This window comes from Myotis nattereri (genome assembly GCF_964212035.1).
Source record: "Myotis nattereri genome assembly, chromosome: 3".
NCBI lineage: Eukaryota > Metazoa > Chordata > Mammalia > Chiroptera > Vespertilionidae > Myotis > Myotis nattereri.
In genome coordinates this window covers 210,991,613-211,008,883 of record NC_138077.1, presented here as the reverse complement: position 1 = coordinate 211,008,883, position 17,271 = coordinate 210,991,613, and the positions used below count along the sequence as shown (strand labels likewise).

At 42.2% G+C, this 17,271-nt stretch overlaps 1 protein-coding gene across 1 annotated transcript in view; it reads left to right on the top strand.

Moving 5' to 3' along the window:
* Window positions 1-17,271, top strand: part of KIF1B (kinesin family member 1B) — a 132,190-nt gene that overhangs the window by 103,358 nt on the left and 11,561 nt on the right. Inside the window, exons 29-38 of the mRNA XM_081087054.1 lie at window positions 1,633-1,718; window positions 2,051-2,180; window positions 2,367-2,529; window positions 5,162-5,252; window positions 6,947-7,065; window positions 7,692-7,747; window positions 9,713-9,821; window positions 11,139-11,205; window positions 13,283-13,367; window positions 14,538-14,643. Of these exons, the coding sequence (XP_080943180.1) occupies window positions 1,633-1,718; window positions 2,051-2,180; window positions 2,367-2,529; window positions 5,162-5,252; window positions 6,947-7,065; window positions 7,692-7,747; window positions 9,713-9,821; window positions 11,139-11,205; window positions 13,283-13,367; window positions 14,538-14,643 (1,012 nt within the window). The remainder of the gene's footprint in view (window positions 1-1,632; window positions 1,719-2,050; window positions 2,181-2,366; window positions 2,530-5,161; window positions 5,253-6,946; window positions 7,066-7,691; window positions 7,748-9,712; window positions 9,822-11,138; window positions 11,206-13,282; window positions 13,368-14,537; window positions 14,644-17,271) is intronic.

Genomic DNA, 17,271 nt, shown 5'->3' with positions numbered 1-17,271 from the left:
GCACCAAGAGTGCACCAAGAGTGTCCACCAGGTAACTGGGTAAGCTGAGCCACTGGGCCCTACAGGACACCTGGAGCGCAGGGCCACTCTATCAACATAGGGAAGCAGCCAAAATGCGGAGACAAAGAAACAGGTCACAAATGGCAGAAACGGAGGAAAGCAAACGACTGGATATAGAGTTCAAGGCCACGTTTATAAGGTTTTTCAAGAATTTTATGGAAACCGCCGATAAATTTAATGAATCCCTCAAGGAGTATAGTGAGACCATGGAGGACATGAAAACGGACCAACTAGAAATTAAGCATACACTGACTGAAATAAAGAATAATTTACAGAGATCCAATAGCAGACAAGAGGATCCCAAGAATCAAGTCAAAGATTTGAAATACAAAGAAACAAAAAATACCAAACCGAAAAAGAAAAAAGAAAAGAGATTCAAAAAATATGAAGATAGTATAAGGAACCTCTGGGACAACTTCAAGCGTACCAACATCAGAATTATAGGGGTACCAGAAGGAGAGAGAGGGCAAGATATTGAAAACCTTTTTGAAGAAATAATGACAGAAAACTTCCCCCACCTGGTGAAAGAAATGGACTTACAAGTCCAGGAAGCGCAGAGAACCCCAAACAAAAGGAATCCAAAGAGGACCACACCAAGACACATCATAATTAAAATGCCAAGAGCAAAAGATAAAGAGAGAATCTTAAAAGCAGCAAGAGAAAGACAGTCAGTTACCTACAAGGGAGTACCCATCCGACTGTCAGCTGATTTCTCAACAGAAACCATGCAGGCCAGAAGAGAGTGGCAAGAAATATTCAAAGAGATGAATAGCAAGAACCTGCAACCAAGATTACTTTATCCAGCAAAGCTATCATTCAGAATGGAAGGTCAGATAAAGAGCTTCACGGATAAGAAAAAGCTAAAGGAGTTCATCACCACCAAACCAGCATTATATGAAATGCTGAAAGGTATTCTTTAAGAAGAGGAAGAAGAAAAAGGAACTCTTACCATTTGCCACAGCATGGATGGAACTGGAGAGCGGATAAATACCACAGGATCTCACTCATTTGTGGAATATAACGAACAACATAAACTGATGAACAAGGACTGATCCAGAGACAGAGAGTCATTGATTGGACTGTCGGGCCTTGGAGGGAAGGTAGGGGAGGGTGGGGGCAAGGGGGAAAGATCAACCAAAGGACTTATATGCAAGCATATAGGCCTAACCAATGGACACGGACAACAGGGGGGTGAGGGGATGAGCGGGGGGGGGGGGGGGGGGTAGAGGGTACACATATGTAATATCTTAATCAATAAAAAATAAAAAAAATAAAAAAAAAGAATAAAACTGATTCTTTGCTCATTTGAGCTAAGGGAGTTGGTAAGGTTACCTGAGTAGAGTTGGAAGCAGCCCTTGTGACTTTATTGCTTAGGTCTTATTTTCTCTTTCTTAAACAAAAGGACTTGTCCTTTGGTGTCTCCTCTTATATCAAAGTTCTCGGAACCTAAGGCTCCACTACTTTATTAATTATTTTATAATCCAGTAAGAATCGTCCCTCCTCTGCCTCATATGTAGTCTCATTTGATCTTTGCTTTTCTCTCTCTCTCTCTCTTTTTTTCCCCCTACCTAGCGGATGAAGAAGCTCCTGATTATGGCTCTGGAATTCGACAGTCAGGAACAGCTAAAATATCTTTTGATAATGAGTACTTTAATCAGGTGAGAAACCTTCCAGGAAGAGGAAAAATCTAATGGAAGGAGAAGTACTCAGGTTTATAAAAAGGATGTTCAGCACTGGGGGACAACAATTCTTTTACCTACAACTAAAAAGTATAGGTAACCACAGGGTGTTTAATAGAATATGGGACATGTCTAAGGATTACAACAGTAAGGGTAAAGGCCCAATATTTATTTTGCCGTTTGTAAGGCAGCTCTTAATCCATATAATTTTACAGTCACTATTAGTCATTAGGCAAATAAATAAAAGAAAGGAAACTGGGGGAAATGTATTACTATACTACTTCATCGACCTCCCCCTGCCTTGATTTCAGAGTGACTTTCCTTCCGTTGCAATGACTCGTTCTGGTCTGTCCTTGGAAGAGCTGAGGATTGTGGAAGGACAGGGTCAGAGTTCTGAGGTCATCAGTCCTCCAGAAGAAATCAATCGAATGAATGACTTGGGTGCGTAGACACAGTGGACTATGATGGGGGACATTTTCAAAGAGGGGAACATATTGACCATTGCATTGACCGATGAGATAATCACTTTCATTCACTAGGAATGGAAAGAATGCCCTGCTCTCTCCTCACTGAAGGGTGATCTGTGCATTGTTTGAACCAGGTGTGTGTTCGTTTGACCCTCTTTAGATCTGAAGTCAAGCACTTTGCTGGATGGGAAGATGGTCATGGAAGGGTTTTCTGAAGAGATTGGCAACCACCTGAAACTGGGCAGTGCCTTCACTTTCCGTGTGACAGTGTTGCAGGCCAGTGGGATCCTCCCAGAGTATGCAGATATCTTCTGTCAGTTCAAGTAAGCCGCCCCTTCGCTCTGCCTACCCAGCTGTCCCCCCGGATGCCGTCTGTGCTCTGTAGACTGCTTTACGTTTGTGAGACCCGAACACTCCTGAGAGATGACGACTACCAGTCTCTGAAATAAAATGCTTTCTTCCCGCAAGATGGGAGTAAGAACCAGAAACCTACACTGGAAGGAAACAGAGTACATTGTGGGGAGGGGTGTGGCCATGCCTCCTGCTAAAAGATTCTATTGTGGACCACCGCGCTCTGCTAGGAATATAGGGTCTGGTCCAGACACACCTATTTATTAGTCTTTTTAATGCTCTTCATGCTGAAATGTTGTATTAATAAACAAATCTCACCCTGGCCCACATCGGTCAGTGGTCAGAGCGTTGGCCTATGGACCAGAGAGTCACAGATTCTATTCCTGGTCAAGGGCACATATCTGGGTTGCAGGTTCGATCCCTGCCCATGGTCAGGGTGCAGGTGGAAGGCAACCAATAAATGTGTCTCTCTCACTTTAATTTTTCCCTCTCTCCTTTCTCTCCCTCCCTCCCTCTCTCTCTTTCTCTGTCCTGCCCTTCTTCTCTCCCCCCTCCCCCTTCCCTTAAAGCAATGAATTATTTAGTTGCCAATTATGCCTAATAATACTTGGAGAAACGAAAATTTAAATAACATAATGAACAGTAATATTTTACATCAATTGAAAAAAAAGGTAGTATGTAGAGATGATGTGACAGGTTTCATTTCTCTTCCACTTATAAGCTTTTTCTATCCTGTAACCGTCTTGACTCTATATTCTAGGTGCTGTCTTCTCACGACCTCCCTAGGAAAACGCTTTTTTTGAGAATCTTAAGTTTTAATACCTCCAAGCATCAGTGTATCTTTGCAGTATGTGGAAGGGCCACACGAGAATGAAGCCCAGTTTGCCACTGGTGCCACCAAAAGGCCACCTCAGAGTCTACCATCCCGCTCCCTCATTATGTGGCCTTCCCAGGGGTCCTGATGCAGTTATAAAGCATTGCTTTTACATCGCATTTAGCCAAGTCCTGAATTAAATGTGGTTACTACATAGTCAGCCACTAATAGTCGTTAAAATATTATCCATCTGGTATTGGTTTTGCCCATTTAACATATTTGCACTAAGAGCCTTAAATCAGTTTTTTTTGAACTTTCACTATTCTAGTTAAGCAACTGATGTATTTTATGGAAAAAGCCTACTTGGTTAACTGATGTCTGAATGACAGTGGTATGTTGACTTTTGTCCTAAAACCTACTAAAAAGAGCAGCATGTGCGCTGGCGTTAGCTCTGGGGGGAAAGGCAGGTTGACTCATGTTGAGAGAAGACGCAGATCCTTTTTGGGTTTCTATAAATTCTCACTTGGCCTGCATAGGGAAGACACAGCTGTAGACTTCACCTGTCACCCATGGTTGCACCTGCTCCAAGCAGAGAGCATTGAACGAGTACATATCAGAGATCACCCACCTCTGGTGGGTACCATGTATAGTCCTCAGGCTCAGTGAACTAATGTGGAAGGCAAGGAATTCCTTGTCCTCCTCTCTCTACTCCCTATTCAAAGCATTCTTTTTCCCTTTTTTCTTGGGAGAGTGTGAGATGTTCTTTTTTCTTTAATCCTCACCCAAGGATATTTTTCCATTGATTTTTAGAGAGAGTGGAAGGGATGACACAAGATAGAGAGAGAAATAGCAATGTGAGAGAGACGCATCACCTGGTTGCCTCCCACACAAGCCCCCACCAAGGCCGGGGATCGAGCCTGCAACCGAGGTTCGTGCCCTTGACCGGAATTGAACCTCGAACCACGGGTTGACTCTCTATCCTCTGAACCAAACCTGCTAGAGCGATGTGGGATGTCCTTTTGATGCATATTTCTATCTGGCACTAAATCCTTGTATTGAGGATGCTTTAATTCTTCGATTTTTATTTCAGACTTATAATAGGGAGGGAAAGAGAACAATAAAACCTCACTATTTGTGAGAACAAATAAACATAGCCCACTGATTCAACAAATATTTCAGGAGTATCTTATATATCTCAAGCCCTGTGGGAGACACTCACTGTCTTTTGTGGAGACAGGCATATGAAATACATTATTACAAACAGTGAAATCATCACTATTGAGAAAATATATTCCTAGTGCTGTGGGGACACAGAACTATTTCCATGAGTCAGGACAGACTCTTTGCAAGAGGTGGCATTTGCATCTACTCATAGCTGGTCTGAGAGAGACTCCTAGTCAAGTACGCCATCCGCATCTACCTTGTAGAAGCTTGAACCTGCCAAATCTTGTCTATACAAAACAACTTAATAATTTTTATTCTCAGTGAAAAACCACAAAGGAACAGGAGTTCACTGAATTCACTCTCCATGCTCTCTAAGGCATTCTTGCATATACGTCCACATAGCTAAGTGATCAGGGTCAGGTAATTTTTAATCATTTTTTAAATAAAGTGTAAAAATACTGTCTGAGTGAGAAGGAAAATGTTTTGACAAGGATATGTAAATAACTTGCTCAATTAAAAACTCTGCTTAAGTAGGCAGTTTTTATACCATCCAAGTTGAGCTGTTACCACATAGATCCTGATGAAACCATTTAATGAAACATTCTCCTCCTTATTTTCCCATTAAGCTTTTTGCATCGCCATGATGAAGCATTCTCCACTGAACCCCTCAAAAATAATGGCAGAGGAAGTCCTCTGGGCTTTTATCATGTGCAGAATGTAAGTGACATGGACTATTTTGCCAGACGTATTGCGGGTTTGTGGTACCTTGAAGTGGCTGGTGTGAGGCAGTCATGTGTGGGCTCCCTTGGGCTTTCTCAGAGCGGCTGTGCGAGGGAATCTGTGGGAGAATAGACAATGGAGGGAGTGGCCAGAGCAGTGAGCTCATCCTCCAGGACAGAGCAGCTGGCCTGTGAATTACCGAGGGCCCCTCGAGTCCTGTCCAGGTTCATCTGCCAATAAAATTTTCCATCACTTGGAATGTAGTGAGTTGTTTTTAGTGTTTCCTTCATAGGAAAGTAAGCATTTTAGTATGAGTTTTGTTAAAGTTAATATATTTATTGTCCTTTAAACTGTAAGGTACTTATATTGTTCAGTTGCAAGTAAGATAAAAACTATTCAATACCTTTGTAACTAAGATTTAGATTGTCTTCCTTGCAAATGATACTATGATGATCCATTAATGCCCCTTACAGCTCTTTCATAAGTGGAGTAAGAAAATAGACCTTCCATCTCCCCTAGGAAGATTCACTATAACTCTATTCACAAGGCATCATCCTCATCACTATAGCCAACATTCCTTGAGAGCTTATTTTGTGTCAGTTTCTGTTAAGAGTGCTTTTTCATGTCTTAATTCATCTAATCCTCACATTTATGCCATAGTTGGTCATAATCCCCATGTTACAGCTGTGATAACTGAGGCACAGAGCAGTTAAAGCCACTCACCCAGGTTGCAAAGCTAGGAAGAGGTGGAGGCGGGGTTTGAAGGCACAGAAATGTTGCTCTGGCTCCAGGGTCTTCACTACTACATGAGACAGTCTCTCATTCCCTTGTTGACATATCTACTCTCTAAAGTACGAGGGGAAACGACAACTCCAGAAGTGGAACAAGCAAACACAAAACACTTTTCTTTTTTATGTTTAATTGTATATACCTGAGCCTGCATGTATGCAATAAACATTGGCTACTGCGCACAAGGACTGTGCCTGGCTCCCTGGGGAATGCACAGGTGAATCACAGATTATCTATTCCTGAAGAGCTCACAATTCCGATAGGGAAATGCTTATTTAAGTAACAAGATCTAGAGACATTAGAAAGATATTTATGAAATGCAGTGGGAGTCGAGAGAAGGGGAAGTTATTTCCATGATACTTCGAGTTACTTTTTTTGTTGGGGGTGGATGGTTGGGTATGGAAAGGAGGTGAGGGCACTTCTTGGAGAATATAGTATAAATAAGGAAAGGTGGGTCAGACTTGGCATTGTACCTGGCACCTGGTGAACAGCCCTGTTTCCCTTATTGTTGTTACTGTTTGAGCTGAGCCTTGAAGTCTAGGAATGACTTAGAGGTATGGAGGTGTGGAAGGCCTTGCAGGCAGGACTGCAGCCTGGGCCATCTAAGGGCGAAACAGGAGAGAGTGGGTGAGTTTGATTAAGTGGAAACAAGTATATGGAGAGCAGCCGGGGGCAGAGGTCGGTTCAGGCAGATGGTGGAGGGTCTCAAATGCCTGAAGCTCAGTAAAGTTACCCCAGAATGAAAACCAGAGAGGAACCCCTAGCTTATCTTGTGGGAGGCGTGCAGAGTAAAATACCCAGCACATACCCAGCTCAAAAGTGCTCAAGTTCTGATTGCAGCAAAAATGCCTCGAATTATAATAAATCTTTCCTTAATCTAATTTGGCTTTTTTTCTTACTAGATTGCAGTGGAGGTCACTGAATCATTTGTGGAATATATCAAAACCAAGCCTATAGTATTTGAAGTCTTCGGGCATTATCAACAGCACCCACTTCACCTGCAAGGACAGGATCTTAACAGGTTTGGGCCAGATGAGCAAATATTTCTGTTGATATTATTATCGTTGTTATTGTCACTTGCTGGAAAGGAGGAAATCTTTTGAGGGATTAAGATAACTAAATAACAGTTTTATGTTACTCGATGTTTTCTCTTTGGAAACGTCACCACCTTTTTTTCTTCGCCACCTAATCACTGGTTGTAGGTAGAGCACATTGAATTTTGCCAGGTGGCCTTGAGTACCATGTTTTTGTAGGAAGAGACTTTGAATAGGACCGAAAGTTGAAGTGACAGGGCTATACCATGAAATTGTGTATAATTGCTCCTAAAGGCCCAGAACTTTATGAAGCATAAGTTCTAAGTGGAGACATCAAAATTGGTGAGGAGAGCAACGGTGGGGACTTTGGGATGATGGCAGAGTGTCAGTGTTAACAGAACAACTTTCCTACTTCATTTATTAGCTAAGACTTAGAAGGGGACTTTTATTAAAATGTATTAGCCTCAGTTATACTCTGGAGTTATGTCTGGTATCTGATACTATGCTGGAGTTGAAAGTACAAACCATCTGTGTCTAGAGGGGACTTAAACATGCCATTATTAGCTCCATGAGACTCTTTTTATCTTAAGAACTTGGTCTTCTTCCTTCACAGTCCTCCTCAGCCATCTCGACGATTCTTCCCTCCGCCCATGCCACTCTCCAAGCCAGGTGAGCTCTAGCTGCGTGCTTCGCATGATGTTCTGTGTGTGAATACATCTCTTACTCTGAATGACTCCTCCAACAAAAATCATATTCAAATTCCTGCTCCTTTTCTATGTATCCTTACACATTCTTGTATCTAGCCAGAACTGGAATTCTTGGCTCCTGACTTAAAATAAGCAGTAAGAAACAATAGGACTCCATTCCTGCCAGTTCTCTGGTCTTGTTAATTTTCATAAGCTCCCTGTTTCCAAATCTGTCCGCTTTGTATGTAACTCCCTGTAACTGTTAAGGGGCTGGGCGTTGTTTTGCATACTAAATTTATCCTGCATGTTCATTTATCATGTTTTGATTTTTCTTTGTTTATTTTCATTCTTTCCCTCATTGCCCACATTCCCACCCCTCCCTGTGCTCATTTTCCACTTCTATCCTCCTCATCTCCATCCTGCCTTCAGACCATGAGAGAAAGATTGAGCTGATTCGATTTCTCGTGTCTGGCTATGTGAATGTGCATGCGTTGGACATGTTTTCTGAGCACGCCAGTGTGCTTGCATCCTCTGCTGCTGCCACCTTCCAGGATGGGGCGGACCCCCTGCCGCCTTTTCTCTTTCTGCCAGTTCCCAGCTGCCAGAGCGAGAGGGTACCTAAACGAGATGGTTAGTAGGTAAATTAGCTCTGCCTTAGATGTAAATCCTCAGGGGCTTGTCCCAGAGCCTGGCTTTCTGTGTGGAACACAGACCTCTCTGCTACTTGAACTGACTGCAGAGTTGAGCACATTGACGAGATCCTGTCACATTTGCTTAGAGAGATTTCAGGAAGCACCCTGTCTACTTGTGCCTCTTTCACTCCACCCTGGGGGTGAGGGCTCCTTATATTTGTTTGTTTGGTGTCTTTGCAATAGTATTTTTAAAGATTTTTACTAGTACATGTTTTTGGTTTTGGTTTTTAATGCTTCTGGTTTTGCTTCCTGACCCTTAAATGACTGTCAGAATCATTAACCCTATTTTCCTCTTGACTAGTGTTACCAACTCATATGGGAGTCAGCGGAGTGGGCAATGCTGACAGGCTACATGTATGAATAGCGCTGTGTTACTCAGAAAGCCTCTTCAGATACATTGTCGTGGATCCTCATAATACCTTTCTGAGATAGCAGGCGAAATATTATGATCTACATTATATAAAAGAGGAGACAGACTCATAGAGATTAAGTGACTCAGCCAAAGCTACATGGCTCTTTAGTGGTTGGGCAATGATTCGATCCCCAGTCACTGGACTCTCACTCCAGTGCTCCCATGTTCTGAGCAGAGGACCCTCTTTGTATTGCCAGAGTTTAGAGTTTCTACACAGTGTTTCAAAATGCCCATTATGTAGAATCTAAAATTCTTGGAAATACTGGGTTTTGGTTAATGTATTTAATCAGTACAGTTAAGAATATGGAATTTATATCTGAAGAAAATGTGTAACAAGAGATTTACAGAATCCTGTTTAGGAACCGCTGCGTTGGAGGATAGGTCTGTCTCCCATGATGCTACTGCTCCGCATGCCACAAAGTGCAAGCGTCTTTGTGAGAGAGAAACATCAATTGGTTGCCTCCTACTCGTGCCCCTACTGGGGCAGGGATTAAACCTACAACCAAGGTACATGCCCTTGACGGAGAATCTAACCTTTGACCCTTCAGTCTGAGGGCCAATGTTTTACCACTGAACGACCAGCCCTGACGAAACTTGTTTTCTTACCGTTGGATAATTTGTTGACAGGGAGAAAGATACTGACTCTCCCTTTCCTTGTTCTCTGAATTTAGAGGTCCTGACATAGTTGATGTTGGCGTTTCTCGGGGTCTTCCGCATTGAAATCTATCCCCTGACTCTTGTTGCCTTTCCCAAGCGTGTCCTTGAAGTCTGGCATTAGAGAAGCTTACACTTTACTAAGTAGACTTGGATCAGATTTTGACTTTTTCTAAAACTTTTTTAAAAGTTCCAGCCACCAAGCTAAACACCATGAGCAAAACCAGCCTTGGCCAGAGCATGAGCAAGTATGATCTTCTGGTTTGGTTTGAGATCAGTGAATTGGAGCCTACAGGAGAGTAAGTCCAACTTTCTAAACTTTTAAATAAGGTCAAGTTTTTCAAAATTAGAAAATATAATTTTGAACCTCTATTCTTATTCATGATTCATTGTCACTTTCAAATTCCAGTTTTGAATTGAATGTTGGTGGTCTTGCTATTATTCTTTGAATCAAACATCTGTCAAAGAAATGACTGCTTAGTGTAATAATTTACCTTCTAATTAGCAACAGCAAGATCATGGCGCCTGCCATTTTGTTAGGAGGGAAGACAACCTACGTAGTGAGTTTTATCAGCAGCAAAGAAAGAAGCATTTTGCTCATAATATGGTCAAGACTTGCATTAATAATCTCAGTGAGAAGGTGGGGGATGGTGTTTCCCTAAACCAGGATTTCCAACCGTGCCACTATTTGGGGCCAGTTAATTCTCTGGTGTCAGGGGCTTTCCTGTGTGTTGTAGAATATTTAGGCACAACCCTGGCTTCTACCCACTATATGCCAGTAGCACATTGCCAAACATCCCTGGGGGACCAAAACACCCCCAGTTGAGGACCATGGTCCTAGATCAAAATGATCAGCATTGGCCTGCTTTCTCTGTATGAGCGGTATTAGAGCAAGTGGTAAATATATCAGTTATCGTTTTCTCTAAAATGCTCTTGGAAAAACACACAAAAAAGATCCCCCTCCTGAAATAGAGGCAAGGGGCTGTGTTAGCTAATGTAGAGGGTAGGGGATGAATGTTATCCTGATGACCCTCTGTGTATAATGCTAAGTACCACCACCATCACGCTCATCTCCATGAAACAATTACTGCGTTCCCACTATGTGTGAGGTCTGCAGCTGTCGATCCTGTGTGTAGTTGTCAGTAGAGACATCGCTTTATGGAATGTGACTTCCTATAGACAGATCCATCATGTGATTATGGCTTGCATTAGGAGGGAGAGGTAGTTACAGTCATGCTTTCTACTAAGTTAATTTCTTTCTGATTCTTGTAACATGATGTAGGATCTAAATGATCTCCTCTCTCCTTGTACTCCCTATTGTAGTATGCATTATTTATGGGTATCTGTTATGCAAGAGACTGGGATGGAGCCAAAAGACATTATTGTCTTGTGAGCACTTAAGTCTAGTAAAGATGAAGAGATATAGACATGTGGAAACATTTACTGGATGTGAATGACCGTGTGATTAAATGCCTGAATGGTGAAAAAAACATGGATCTGAGTTTAGAAAAGCAAAAACCAGTGGGGGACAGCAGCCAGGGAAGACCTGTGGTGAAGTAGCACTAGTCAGCTTGAGCGGCTGTCTCACTCTTTCCCTTGCATTTCTGTTGTTACAGGTATATCCCAGCTGTGGTGGACCATACAGCAGGCTTGCCCTGCCAAGGGACATTTTTGCTTCACCAGGTACTAATGAGGGGGCAAAAGAGACCTAGGAGGAAACACACACATACACACAAAAGTTTAGAATAAGAACCATAACTCTGATTTTCTGCTTTTCCTCTCCATTTCTAAGGGATGTGGAGGTAGTGGGACATTGTCCTGTACTTTTTATTTTCCTTTTTAATATGCTTGTTTTTAATTTCTTCCTCAGACTTTGGCTTATATATACTCTTGCTTTTACATATAAATATATTATACAGCCCTAGCCAGTTTTACTCAGTGGATAGAGTGTCGGCCTGCGGACTGATAGGTCCCAAGTTTGTTTCCGATCAAGGGCACATGCCTGGGTTGCAGGCTTGATCCCCAGTAGGGGGTGTGCAGGAGGCAGTGATTCTTTCTCATCATTGATGTTTCTGTCTCTCTCTCCCTCTCCCTTACTCTCTGAAATAAAAATAAAAATATATTTTTAAAAAATAATCTACACTAATAAAAGAGAAAGATGCAAATTGACCATACCTTCGTGACACCCACCAGCCAATCAGGAGTGAGTATGCAAATTAACCTAACAAAGGTGGTGGGTTAATTTGCGTACACAGGCGCCGAGCAGCCAGAGGCGAAGCGGGACACTTGCATCATTACCATGGTGACTATGCAGGCGTTCCGCACCGCCCCAGCTGCTCAGGACCTCTGGGCAGCGTGGGAAGGCAGAAAGGCGGCTCTGGCCAGAGCAAAGGCGGTGCCGGCAGCCAGGGGAAGGAAGGCCCATTCTTGCACGAATCTTCATGCATCGGGCCTCTAGTTCTATATAATAAAAGGCTAATATGCAAATTGTTCCCTTGACCAGGAGTTCTGCCAGGGGGTGGGGCCAGCCCACCAACTGCCTGCAGCCTCTCCCCATGCCATCCCCGCTACCAGTCGGCCTCCCCCACCCCGATCAGGGGCAGGCTGGCCTGCCAACCTCCCACATCCCCTCCCTCCAGCTGGCCTGGCTCAATTGGCCCCGATCGGGCGGGCCAGCTGGACCCCACCTGTGCACAAATTCGTGCACCAGGCCTCTAGTAAATAAATAAATATATTAGAGAAGTGCTATTTTGGTAAAAGATTTTGTTTCATTCAATTACTATAATTCATGCAGCTTCAATGTCATTCTATACAATTTTCATTTTGTGATGTTTGGAAACTGCTTTCACAGCCAAAAGATCTTAATGGAGATAGAGGATAAAGGTTTCAGTGAGCGAAAAATCTGGCCGTGAAATGTAGGTTGACACCTGTGGGCAGGGGAGCTGGGAATCTCATACTTTGGGACATACATTCTAAGCATTCATTCTTTTTTTTAATATATATATTTTTATTGATTTCAGAGAGGAAGGGAAAGGGCAAGAAAGATAGAAACATCAGTGATGAGAGAGAATCATTGCCCTAGCTGGTTTGGCTCAGTGGATAGAGCATTGGCCTGCAGACTAAAAGGTCCCAAGTTTGATTTCGGTCAAGAGCACATGCCAGTAGGGGGCATGCAGGAGGCAATTGATCAATGATTCTTTGTCATCATTGATGTTTCTCTCTCTTCCTCTCTGAAATCAATAAAAGTATATTTTTTTAAAAGAGAGACATAACCACTGAGCCAAACTGGCTAGGTCTAAGCATCTATTCTTTTTTTTTTTTTTTTTTTTTTTTTAAATATATTTTATTGATTTTTTACAGAGAGGAAGGGAGAGAGATAGAGAGTTAGAAACATCGATGAGAGAGAAACATCGATCAGCTGCCTCCTGCACATCTCCCACTGGGGATATGCGCGCAACCCAGGTACATGCCCTTGACCGGAATCGAACCTGGGACCTTTCAGTCCGCAGGCCGACGCTCTATCCACTGAGCCAAACCGGTTTTGGCTAAGCATCTATTCTTAAAGCCATATCAGAACCTGACTCTTCCTGGGTCCCTGACCTATGCCCCATTGTTTAGAATAACAGTGTGGTTAACATTTCCATTCTTTCTTCATACCTCTCCTTCCTGCCCTCTGACACACCAAACAATCCAGAAAACCAGAAACAGGAGGAAATAATAGTTTGTCCCAGCTAAATCACAGCCCTGCTCCATTCTCTAGGGCATTCAACGAAGGATCACAATGACCATCGTCCATGAGAAGGGAAGCGAGCTCCATTGGAAAGATGTTCGTGAGCTGGTGGTAGGTGAGTACATTCCATTGCCTGAGGACGGAGCCAGGCTTTGTGGAGATCACATGGTTCTGCTGGGCAGAGGGACTGACTGTGGGAGACTGGACAAGAGCATGTGGCCCGTGGAGAATGCAGAGGCCTTGACCCTGAAGCTACTCTTTCTCTCCGCTCCGCCATCGGGGACACATGATTCAGCCATTATTTTACTCGGGTACCGTGGAATCGTTCTGTGTTAGAAGTCTCTGCTCGTTGTGACCTTGCCCTTCACTTGACGAGACAACATATAAATGTACAAAGCAGTTTGATAAATAAGTGCCAAATTGAGAACAGACTGTGCTAAGAGAGTTCACAACACAAGGACCCGAGAGGACGGGGTTAGCTTTGTGGGAGAGGATTGGAGTAAGTTCCAGAGCGATTAGACGGGTTTTGTTCTGTTTTCCACACAAGGAAACATTTTAAGTAAGATAGTCTGGAATATGTGTAATATGCAAATGGCTAGCACCCATAGGCAGAGTAGAGAAATTAAGGTGTAATGAGAGGGGAAAACTGGCTAAATAGTATAAACTTCAGAATATGTGGCAGGGGTTCTGAGCCTTCTGTTGCCTTAAACCCATTGGCAGTAGTGAAGTCTCAGAATTAGGTTTTTAAATGTAGAAAGTACTTGGGATTACAAGGGGAACTATATAATATTGAAATACAATTGTTAAACTACTAAACAAATGTGTAACCTAAGCTCTTCTTTATTGATACGTTAAATAAGCAGCAGGTTGAGTTTCTATTTCAAAGTGGTGATGCATATCTAGATATTTTACATTAGTGTGATATGAAAACATCTGTGGTCTCTGCTGGGATGAATTCATAGTACTGCTGATTCTCCTGTGGTTTGTCCCCTCCCTTCATAATGGAAGAAAATGCCAAATTTCAGTTAGAGGCTCATGAAAATAAAATGGTAATTTTTTTCCTTGTCAAGTTGATGGACATTTTGAATTCTAGTCATAGACCCTCCCCTTCGGTGTCTGTGGACGAGATTAAGAAACCCTGGAAGGAAGATTAGTCTCTCTTGTCTGGGACAGTGGTTGTCCAGCTTTTTCAAATTGATTTTTATGTGGAATATTATTACATAAAACAGAAGAGATGCTTTCTTTTTAAAATATTCACATGCTCTGGTGTCTTTATTTCTTTTAGGGCGGATTAGGAATAAGGCTGAGGTGGATGAAGCTGCGGTTGACGCCATCCTCTCCCTAAATATCATCTCTGCCAAGTACCTGAAGTCTTCCCACAACTCCAGCAGGTGGGGCACCTACGGAGTGCGATGAGTCACCCCGTGGGACTGATTGGTACCCCATTAGAGTCTTCATTCATTAGTGACTTTTATGTAGATGAAGAAACTAATTCTCTCCTCACTTCAAAATCCTCATTTCATCCCCTACCCACCCTACTCCCCCAAAATAAGCAGAGGATTTCTCTGTGTTTGTGTGTTCCTGAAAAACTTGCTCACAGCTATGTTGAGAAGAGGGAGAGAAAAATAAGACAATAGGGAAAAAACAGGATTAAAAGTTTGGGCCAGAATTAATTTTTTCCCCATTGTTTCCTTGTGCTGTAGTTTTGCATAGGAAGGAGAAAAAAGAAACGAGCCTCTGCCTTTTGCCCGTAAGAGTCGCTGGCAGGGGCTGTGGAGAAGACAGGGCCCAGCAGCAAGTCAGTTGCTGTAGGAGACGAATTTGGTTTTGTCCGAAGCATCTTACCTTTCACAATAGAAGCTTAAAAAGTTGACTGAAGTCAAGAATAATGAAAAGATACACACTTTAAACATTTTGTTTTAATTTAAACTACATAAATGTACATTGATTTGTCAAGCACTTGCTGTAAAGCCAAGGCCTTTTCATTTATTGGTTGTCCGGTTGTCTTTCTTGCAAAACCATATCCATCAAAAAATTCATCATCTGTGACTTTTACTTTGGTGGAGCAAGAACTAGAAGCCTATGAAGAAATTATAAGTGCCATATCTTTCAAACTTTTTATCATTTAGCATTACAATTTTATCATTTCCCCTTTCTTTCATATTGATCTCACCCGCACTTAATTTAACAACTGTTTTTTACACTACTCACCATTATCAAAACAGTCCACTGAGTTTTTACACTTAGTTTTGATTTACAATGAACAGAAATTCTCTTTGTCCTAATGTCTTATTGATTTGCCTAGTAGTTGATTAAATGAGATGATTATAGTAATGCAGCTACATAAATAGGTTTGGGACCAGAGGTTACCAACACTTGATAAGCTTGCAGCTCACCTCTCGGGAGCAGGTGGTTGGAATATGTATGAGAGAGCGCTAGCTTCAAACGGTCAGTGAGAAAGGGACATCAGTCTTTATACTTTAGGGACATGGAGGCTGTAAGTCGATGCAGGGAGCTACTAAATGGAGTTTGGTTCAGAGAGCTTCTGTTCTATTTAATGTTCACAGTTGCACTTACAGAACTCCAGTTGGGGTGTATTATGTGTGCACGTTAAAGCGCTTTTCTGACGTATTGGTAGCAGAGTGTGACTCACAAAGGCCATGGCTCCTTTCCTTCCAAGTCCTACATTTATGTTACATAATTGACTTATTTCCCACAGCAACTTCCTACCATTCCAATACTCAGTCACCTCCGAAAGGGTTGTTAATAAGGTGGTCTCCACATTCCCTCCTCTGCCCAGCATTTTCTGTAATTGAATGTCTGGGAGAGGGACCCATATCATTGTAACCCCTCTACTAGTATAAATTGTGTCCCATGGAGTTCTCTGTTAACTGTCCTCTTGAATTCACTTTGCTAAACAGCAAATTTGTCTTTTTTATATATTTCTTCTCTTCTGCTTTTCTATCTTTTCTTTCCCTTTTTTTTTCTTTTGCTGCACTAACGAAAGCTTTTCCTATGTTTTTTCAGACTCTTTCTTGATAAGGATATTCCTAGGTATTTTCTGTTTGCTTTTTTGCACATAGAGATTCTAGCTTATCAGAATGCTTTGTGTCCTCTGTTACTTTGACTGCTATTTTAATTTTGTGTGTTCCCCACCCAAACCTAAGCAAACCTGGCATAGAGAAAGACTGTGCTCCTGTTGTGCCCAGGGCTTTCTGATGTGTGTGTACTTCCACATATGGCTTCCTAAATGCTGTGTAGAGTCTTTCATTATTTTCTATTCCATTTATAAACCTGTCTGTTTTATTCTTCTGCCCACGAGGTTCCCCTCCTACATTGCAAAATAGAATGTTACTCCCCTCACTTCATAGAGAACCTCAGGTTTTGTTTTTGTCTTCTTTGTCTTCTCTCTGTCAGAAGCTTGAAAAGTTTGCTGCTCTGTGTGTAGTTTTGCATAATCGTTCACTTTTTTCTTTGTTTTTGTCCTGTGTGGTGGTAGAGGCCCATTTAGCTACTTGGGTAGCTGAGTCTGTGAGAAATATTTTGTTTATTTTTAAGCTTTTCTCTTTCTCCTGTCAGGGCTGCTTATCTTATCTGTTTGTTTTCTCTTTTGGAATAGAAAAAATCCTGGTTCAATAGTGAAGGAAATTAAATCAAACTTCTAGTTATTAAATGTAAGATTGACTTTCAAGTGAGTGAGTTTGGGGGTTTTTAAACTGACACATCGTAGTTGGCTACCTCAGGTGTTAAAAACCATATTACTGACACGTCAGCTGAGAATAACCTCTTGTCCTTTTGTGTGAAGCAAGGCTTTCTATACTGTTTCCTCCAGCAATTCTCCCAGATTCATCTGTGACATCTGTGAGGCCAGCAGAAGTGGGCTGTGGTATGAAGACTGCAGCCCACAGATTACCGAGTATTTGCTTCCTGCTCTCGATTAACAGATGATCATACTTAGTCTTTCTTTCTTCTTTTACTTTCTGTTCATACTCACTCATCCTTTCATTTTAATCCCTTTG